This window comes from Crocodylus siamensis, chromosome 8 (assembly GCF_052110815.1).
Source record: "Crocodylus siamensis isolate JL-2025a chromosome 8, ASM5211081v1, whole genome shotgun sequence".
Lineage (NCBI taxonomy): Eukaryota > Metazoa > Chordata > Crocodylia > Crocodylidae > Crocodylus > Crocodylus siamensis.
The window spans coordinates 17,464,085-17,473,599 of record NC_143402.1 but is presented as its reverse complement, the minus strand read 5'-3'; the positions used below and the strand labels follow the sequence as shown (position 1 = coordinate 17,473,599).

General features: G+C 39.4%; 1 protein-coding gene across 5 annotated transcripts in view; it reads right to left on the bottom strand.

The window, feature by feature from the left end:
* Positions 1-3,281: 3,281 nt before the first annotated feature.
* Positions 3,282-9,515, bottom strand: part of ATRX (ATRX chromatin remodeler) — a 147,353-nt gene continuing 141,119 nt past the window's right edge. For all 5 annotated transcript variants that reach the window (XM_090060998.1, XM_090061001.1, XM_090060999.1 and 2 more), the window contains 4 exons: positions 8,885-9,010; positions 8,174-8,269; positions 7,508-7,636; positions 3,282-6,274 (listed from right to left, as the gene is read on the bottom strand). In XM_090060998.1, coding sequence (XP_089917124.1) covers positions 6,002-6,274; positions 7,508-7,636; positions 8,174-8,269; positions 8,885-9,010 — 624 coding nt within the window. In that variant the 3' untranslated portion in view covers positions 3,282-6,001. The remainder of the gene's footprint in view (positions 6,275-7,507; positions 7,637-8,173; positions 8,270-8,884; positions 9,011-9,515) is intronic.

Below are 9,515 nucleotides of genomic sequence, written 5' to 3'. Positions count from 1 at the left end.
TCAGATGGGTCCCCAGGGTGCTGTGCAGCTCCTGGTAGGAATGTTCCATAGGAAAAAATGTTTGCAACCCTTCAACTTGAAACTTTTTTCTTAACTTAGTAAAAGCAAATGCTAACGTATGGTTTGGGTTTGCCTTCGTATTGTTTCCTTATGCTTTAAAGTTTAAATTTCTCTTCTTAAAAATCTCCCTTGAAGGTACGGCTGAGCCAGCTGGGTGCATGACATCATCAGCTGGAGGCTCCTTTCTCCCTGTTCCACATCAGCAAAGTCCTGAAGATCCCCCTGCTCTAGATAGGTAAAAATAAACCACAAAACTGTTATTCCTCCCCCAGGAACCTGAAGTCTCAAATACTGCCCATCTCTTAAACTATTCTACCCTTGGCAAATGGCAGGTTTGAAAAGACCACCACCACTGGAAGGATGTACTGTGGAGGACAGAGAACTAAATGGAGACACCAATTTAAAAGTATTTGTCCATACAGCCAGTTGTGGCAGAATTGGAACAGGATCCTGATGTTGGGTAAAGTCACCCAAAAGAATTTAGGATTATTGACATTGCAGGATATATCATGAGACCACAATCACAGGTGATCTGATCTTATCACTACTTATTTATTACCTGTAGGCCTAGGTTCTTTATCCAGGGATCAGGACCCTGTGGTGCCAGCTATTGTACAAACAGAGACAAAAAACAGTCCCTGCCCACAGTCTAGAATTAAGACAATCAAGAAGAGATGGATGTAGACAGGGGAGTACCAGGAAGCACTGCTGCTTAGCTTGCTATGCCATGGCCTCAGCACACAATCAGCCTAAAGGCGGTAGCATCTTTGTTGGTACCATGACAAAGGAGAGGTGTGAGGAGGACACATCAACCTGGAGGATTATGTATGGCAAGCAGAGCATGGCATGCCAAACCATTGCCTAATTAGGGGAAAAAAACAGTTTTGGAAATGTTAGTTAAATACCTCATTCTTTCTCCTGCCTCTGTCTGCCCTTATGAAAAAGGTTGAGGATAGTAGTTGTCATACCTGCTGTGGTAGATTTACAAGGTTGTCTAAACACAAGACCTAAGGTTCTCATTTTCCTTCCCATAAATAATAAAAATATTTATTACATCCAGCAGATTAATATGCAAGGTACAGCGGGCACACGCTCCTACCTGTTTTGTTGTTAACATGTATAGGCAAGAATCAGAAAAATCTGATAAACATATTTTGTGCTATTCTTAACAGTAATAAGCGGTTATTGTCATTGGATTAGGTTTGATTTAAGCCACATGGATCACTTAGCATTTCACATTTGGTGTCTTATGAAGCAGTATGGCACATATGTGCAGCTGTCAAAGCCAGTTTTTAAAAAATAGCAAACTAAGAACACAAGGTCTTACCCTAAAAAGGGAGCTGAGTACCCTCTTTCTATGAAATCAATACATTAGAGGCAGTCAGCATCCCTCAGGTTCATGCCTTCTGTCTGCCCCACTCCCACACAGCAAATCTGCTTTACTTTTCACTACATCGCAATTTAGTTAATTTGGTCACCAGGCAGAAGAAACGGGTCTTCTCAGATCTTCCTGCTTATGGAAGATCTCCACAATAACGCGCGATACATTGTCAGAGCATTTGAGACTGAACATCAAGGAAGTTGGCAACTTAGTCTCCCACAGACTCTGTTAAATTGCCTAGGGTGGTCATCATCAGCATACGCCTCACAACTACTGGCTATTTATACAGAAAGTAGCCTCCTCTGAACCCATCTCCTAGGCCATGGTCTCCCTTAGATCCAGGCAGCATAGGTCTTTTGAAGTCATGCTGACCTCGAGTGTCCCACTAGCATTTACTCTGGGATGTATGCTCCAGCTGTTTGTGCTTGGTAGCATGGGAAGGCAAAAACAAATGCTCACGACTTGAATGCAAACATTAATGACAACATCAGCACTGGTGCAGAGCTGGAAAGGGCCAATCTGAGGACAGAACTATTTTCTTACCTGCATGGACTGATGAGGCTGCAGATGCTACATCCTTTTCCAAACACTTAACTGGCACAGCATGGGATTGTTGTCCTGCTGCAAGGAGATGAAACATTAGGTGGATCACTCTCCCCAAAAATCTCATGTTTCATTTATTAACCTTTGTATGTACCATTCGAGAGGTTTTGGTTGCAAGGATCAGATTAGAACGGTTTAAAAAGGGAAAGGAAGTATTTTTCCCTTACTGAACACCTCTTACATGCAGACACACCCACATTACCACACCTAGTTTAGCATTAAAAGTCTTAGCAGAACTGTGCTGAATCTTCATGGACATCTGCTTTCCATACAGAACTCACCATTCAACTTGGAAAGCCCTCCGATACGTGTGGATCTTCCACTGGGTTCAATGGAAGTTGCTATATGTATAACCAAGAGATTATTTACACGGAGATTAAACACAGGGGCTCTCCACGGTGATCCTTATCACACAATTTATTGCAATGAATTGTATTGTGTATGAAGATTTTTGTTTTCATGTCACTAGGAAAGACCTTCCTTGAAAAGTGCACTTTGGCAATTTATGATTGCACTATTTTAGAGCAGAAATACAAGTGCTTATCTTTACGAGCCGTGCATAGGGGTTACTTTGTGGCTGGTTCCAGAACAGGAGCCAACTGGTGAATAAAACAGGATTCAGTAGACAACCAAGGACAAAGTTTGGGGTTTTCTTAACAAGACTGAACCAACCTTTATGATTTCTCATACTTGGACAATTCATCATCTGTGGTCAAAAACTGGAAAATACAAGCGTGGGCACATGGTAAAAACTATTTAAGTGAAGCGCTCTATCAGGTGAGACCTTCTGATGCATAGATTCTACTTTTTCCTGAACAAAACATGCAAAAGGTAGTTTATACTTGAGAACAAGTCAATGACATGCTCCATTCATAGCTCAGGGCCATCCCATTTGTGAATAACTGGGGGCTGTGTTCCGCACCAGCAGGGGCCTAGTTAGTATGAGCCACAGGCACTTGGGCCATCCCCACATCAGCTCGCTCACTGCACTGCACTGCACTGCACTGCAGGCTGCTTTGCCCCTGGGGTGGGAGCAAGATGTAAAAGCCTAGGGAGGAGAAGGAGCCTAGAGCCTCCAGCTGCAGCAGAAGCCAGAGCAACAGAGGGAGCAGCAGCCAGGTAGGAGGCCCCCAGGGCACCAGCTGGGTAGCCCTGAATTTGCGCTTCATGAACCTCTGTGCACCCTTAGAGACTCCAACACCAAGGTTAAAAAAAAATGCATCCCAAGGCACATGAATGTATTTTGGTCACTTTATTAAATGAGATATTAAATAGTTTAAGTTTCAACTACTAAACAGCACTTTGAATGGTGAAAACACAGATAGTATATTGTCATACTTGAATGCTTCTTTTCTTTAAAAACACATTTCCAGTCCTTATATATATTACAAAACAGCCTTATAGGAAGAGGTGACATCTTTTCTACAGTACTTAAGATATTTAATACAGAACTGAAAAGCCGTCTAATAGAAACAAAGGCAAGTCTTCACAGCTGTATGATTTCAGCAGCCAAAGCTGGTTGATGGACTGAAACATTACTATACAACTGGGACAAAACATATACAATATCACGATACTAAGCAAAAACGCTTTACATCCAAAGGAATAAACAGGTTACAAAATGTGGAGAATTTAGCAGGCAAAAGTGTATTACAAGCAACATTTTTATTCGTCATCTTAAGCCATTTCAACTAGTTAAAACATCTAAAACAAATATAAAAATGAGCTTTTTAATATCTTACTGATGTAATGTTCTTTCTTTAAATATTTGTTAAAGCTTGATGTTATACTCAAAGCACATATGCAGCTAAAATGTCAAGTGAGAAACATGTATGCAAAGTGGTCCAAGTTTTATTTCAATGCTTCTTATCTCTGATATCCTCTTATGCATTAGTCTTCTGTTATCCATAGTTTTGTCCAGGATGAAAAAAATGTGCCTTTAAATGTTGCCTAAAACTTCCACATTTAAGTCTTTGAGCGAGTTATTGTAAAACTCCATTGAAAATTCCCAGGTCTGGTAGAACAAATTTCTTATTCATGACACGTAGGAATATCAGTGACAGTTGCCCAGAGAACATTTGCCTTCAAACGTTTGTCTCAAAGTCTCATTTTTTCATTTCTTTTCAAGTGAATACACCTTCTTTTTTTGGCTCCCCTCCCCCAGAATTAAAAAAGTTTAATTACAGAGCTGACAGAGCGCTAGAACATACCGATTTTTGTTGCAGTGTCTTGTCATGAAGAATCCAAAGTAACAATTTGGTTAGCTGGTTTTACATCAGATCTAAAACTCTACTCATAGCATAAACCAAAATTCAATCACAAACTGAAGTCTCTCAAGATTTACACATTTAGATGCTAAACCACTTGTCCATTCAGGACATAAAAACTCGAGAAAATCCTGCATGAATAATTCCAGAAATTAAATCAGTTTTAGTTAAATGTCAGCAAGTTGTATGAGTTCAGTGATATCTAGAGCAAATCCCTCCATCCAGCTCTTCTTTCCCATGAGTTTTCTAGCTGTTGTCAATACTCAATACACCATCGCCTCAAACGTTCCTGTCATTTAATGTTACTCCCACGTTCTATAATTTTGTTTTTAACAAAAATAGTATCAACCAAACTACACGCAAAGAAAAGCCCTATTTATGTGTGTATAATTAGATCATCAGAAACACACAGGCTGTACTAATAACCGATTAAGATGTGCCTAAGGAGGATGTTAAGGATAAACCAGAAATTTACCTCTGGTCTAGATTAAAATATTAATAGTAACAAAAAAGGGTAGAACTATCACACTTCTGTACTAAATTATGTTCTTAGGAAAATAACAGGAGGTCAGGGAGGGGGGAGGAGAGAGTGACGGCCAGAGATCTTTCTCTGGAAAGGAAGAACTACTCCACAATTCTGGCAGCCCTAGAAATGGCTGAAGCACAGTTCATTGTATGCATTTAAAGTCAGCAATGGTTCTGTTGTTTTGATAATGTTTAGAAAAGAGGGTGTGACCCTAATCACCATCGCTACTTTAACCCCCAAAATACCAGGAATTTGATTTTCTTGGCCCAAATCCCATTGCCGGCAACGGGAAGAGACACTAGCACCAGCATCAAGGAGTTAACAGAAATGTGCTTTGTATTGAAGTCAGCATAGAGCAAATTAGCATGTGAAGGATAAAAACCTGTAACCTTAAGTTGACCAGTTGTTATTCCATCACAGAAAACCGAAAACAAAAGGTGGCAGAAGACCGGAGTTAAAAAAAAAAAAGTTTCTCTTCTCCAGTCGCGGATTAAGGCTGTATACACAGTTTCAGGATAACTGCATGACCCAGACATTTCAGAGCAGTAGTATTTAAGAATATTGCACTCAGTTCTCTCAAGATAGTTTTCAATTCCTTTGTTTTATTCAGCACAAGTGATATTGTGTGAGTCCAGACATCAGTCAAAAGGAAATTAGACTATTTCTTCTGGCTTAACACTCCGACTAATTTAAAAAAAACGGGCAAGTAGAAAAGTATTCCATAATTTGAGGAATCAACTCTAATCAAGAACTCAGCTGTGTACATGTTATATAATGGCATACTGAAATATACAGATCTGTATTCTTCCCTAAGCCTCTCAAATCTGGTAATATTTTTATGGCTACTAAAAGCAAGCGTAGGAGTTTAGACAGGAAACCTGTGGAGCTGCTACTGTTATGGAAGGACTTGTTTTCACTGAAAACAATTTGATATCTCCTGTACTCAAAACATGTAAGAAGATTCTAGGCAACATCACTGACAAATCAGAGAAAACATTATGTCCTATTTAAACAAAGCTGAAACACTAATATGGAACATGGCATTTAAGGGGACCAACCAAACTATTTATACAGTTGAGTTCTGTTAAGCCATTGATTCCTAAAAAAATAAAAGTTCTTTCTCTGATTTTAACAATCCTTTAAGCTTTAAGTGCAAAATCACATTTATTTCCCTTGGGAAGGTCCTGGATTTTTGCCTCTCATTGGGGGTGGTGCACGTTGCAGTGGCGGTGGCTGCATACCACCCGAAACGGACTGATACATTCCTCTCATATCTATTTGTTGGTAGTTGGAAGGATTCATGATTAAATTTGGAGGCTTTGGCATCATAAGATGACTCATTGCTGCTTGTTGATAAGACATTTGCTGCTGTTGCTGCTGATTGTACTGCTGCTGTAGTCTTCTGTTCATAAGTATCCTCTGAACACAACTGATTAACTGTGGAGGGAAAGTAGAGCTGTTACAAGTGCATGACCTGTCTCAATGCAGTAAGTATCAAGTTCAGAGTTAAAATCCATTTGCTAGGGGTACCATGGGTGAAGGAAAAAGCATTATTGTTATCACCATCACTAATGCGATGGCATTCACAAGCTGATTACTGTAGAAACCAGTTAGTAACACCATTTAGGGCTAAGTCCTCCTAATGACTTGCCTATTGTATTGCAGGCAGCATTTTGTTAGTTGCCATGGTGACATGCACTATACTGTGAAATTACTCCTATGTATTAGTTACTGCATTTTTGTCAGGTACCATATATTATCCTTTTGAATATTGTACAACTTGATTGACAAATAAACATTTAGTGACAAACGCCAAAAGGAGAAAACACTTCCCAAAGGAGTAATGCCTACAAAGAAAGGTTCCGATTTCATAGAACAGCTTAAACCCACAGAACTTGTCAGTGCTTCCTAAGTAACGTGCACGCTTCATCTGGTGCCAAAGCTCAGAACTTCGCAGTAACTGGCAAAGGACAGTGGGAAAGTCTTCCAAAGGCTCATGTTGGCACGGGATCTCTTTGGATCCTCCTTGTAGGAAGATGTGAGGCATGTAAGAGATTATGCACTTGGATTTGTTTTTCAGAACTATATAGCTGTAAACGGGACAAGTTATGATGTATGCCTATAAAATATGCACACTGCAAGACACCTAGGGCTGATAACAGTGGTGTAACTAAGGGGGAGTGTGACTGTGGTGGCAGCCCAGGGCACTGATGGGAGGATTGGGGGGAGAAGAGAGGCTGCAAAACCCCCCCAAAAAAACAGTCGGCATTGCTGGCGGGATCCACCTCCGCTGCCCAGGGCATCAAGCTGTTTTAGGATAACTAGTCTTTGTACAAGTCTGACCCCACACATCCTGTCTAATGCCAGGTTTTTAAATTTCTTTAAGCCACTGGCCCTCTAACATTTCACGTAAAACACCCGAAAGGAACATGTTTTAGAGACTACTTCTCACTTCATGAGACATCTCCTCAAATAGGAAATAAACAATGCAACACTACCACATTGCCCAAACCAACATGTCCTGGTATGGTGGAAGTTACGCTGATGGTTATTACCTGGCCTATGAGACCAATAAGCCAGCATTCGATATTGTATTGGTTAGAGTAGCTGACACCCACATGGCCCGCCCCACATAAATGCAGCTATCAAAAACACACTCAGATTTCTTACCATCTGCTGTTTTGTCAGGACATCATTGTACAAGGCTTCTCTGCGCTTCACGTCCAGCTCTTGGCTTGCCTGTCTACTTAGGGCCAAAGCCTGTACCTGGCTCTCCGTCAGGGTCATATTATCCTTCCACTGAAAAGGAAACATGACTAATGTAATTTTGGTGGAAAAGTAAGAGCAAACCAAGTAAATGCCTGTGCGCCAGAGGCGAGTCCAGTGAAGGCTCTAGAAATGCATGGTTTTAGAGCTTGAACCCAAAGTTACCCATTCTTTACTCTTACCAACTCAGACAATGCATTTCTAAATGTTGTCTTTTAAAACAAAGGGGATGGGGAAGAACAGAGGGAGTACTCTTCTGTGGAGCTTACCTATTACTCTCCTATGGACAATGCAGTATTTTTACTGTATGACAAGTAGCACCGACAAAGAGTGCCTGACCAATTTGCTGACACTCCAAGACTACTATGGACACGTATACTATTGCCTCACTGCCGTTAATTAGAAGTTACTACAAGTTATGCTAATGGAGAAACATTATTTGACAGACTTGTATTTTAATTTAAAAATAAAATTACAATTCACCACCCAACAAATAATCATTTTTTCTTGCATACTGCTCAGTATTTTCCCAGCTTCTAGCCAAGTGTGAGTTATATCAATCTTACTTACTATAGCTGAGATAATATCTTCAAGGGGCTGAATTCTTGCTGCAGTTACACTGTTGGTGGCTTCTACAACTTTCTCTCTTCCTTGATTAATGAGGTCCTGAGAGATGAGCAGAAAACAAATTATAACGGGGAGGTGCAAAGCAACACATGCCAACACATTTAGAAACCCTTTTCACCCCCTATTTAAGCCAGCATACTTTAACCTTTTTACTATACCCCACAAATGAACAGTAACATGAAGGAAAAATTCATACATGATTAGAGCTTGGATTGCAGTAATGAGAGAGAAAATATTAACAGCAAACGTAAATCTCAGTTTTAAAATAACAGCTTATTAAGTGGTAGCTAGATTATTAAAGTAGTACTAAACTTGCATCTATACTTTTTGTAGCATTGCATTATTTATTTTGACCATCACTTATCACAATTATAACACACTATGTGCATGTCAAACATTATTACTTGTTTTAATGTTACTAATGTGGTTGTATCTACAGTCAAGATTCAGTGCTGCTAATGTGTACACAAGTAAAATTTTCAGTGAAACAGTAGTTACTTTAAAAAAATGAGACACTAATCAATCAGGGGACACTTTCTTGAATACCAGGGTATTTAAGAATTACATTAATTATCCATTTGTAACTTGATGAAAATAATTAAAATATGCTTAAGGTAATATAGACACCTTATGCTATTTAGATTCGCTGCCTACCTCCAGCTGCTGGTTAGACATCGCTGACAAAGCTCCCAGATTGAAAGGAATATATGGGGTTTGAGTGTTGTAGTTGAGATGGGGCATATTGGTCCCAGTTGGCATGTTGAAACGCATGGTCAGACCCTTGGAAACAAAAGGAATATGTATAGTAAGGTACTGCACATCTTCATTACTAACTCTGGTAAAAACTATAACACACTTTGAGAAAACAAAGGTCTTTTTTTTTTTTTTTTTTTTTTTTTTTTTTTTTTTTTTACATATAGGCCTTACTACTAAGGCTTGAGAGAAATTTGAGGGTCCAGTTTATGTGCATGTGTTTGATATAAACACAATAAGAGAAGAAAGATTTAAATATTTGGCCAGTATGATAGCAGCAGATGTAGACAGCAAGAGAAACACACTTATCAGAATTAGTAAATCAAACAAAGTCTTCGTATCACTTTGAAAGACTATGAAAAGGCAAAACCGAAAACCATACTTTAAATATACATCAATATGGAAACTGAGCTACTGTATGCATCTGAACATTGGAGGAGGATTTCTAAGATCATGCATACGTTAGAAATATTTCAGAAAAGCTGCTGGAGGGGAACAATAATAATATTTAGACCTGAAAAAGTAATGAATG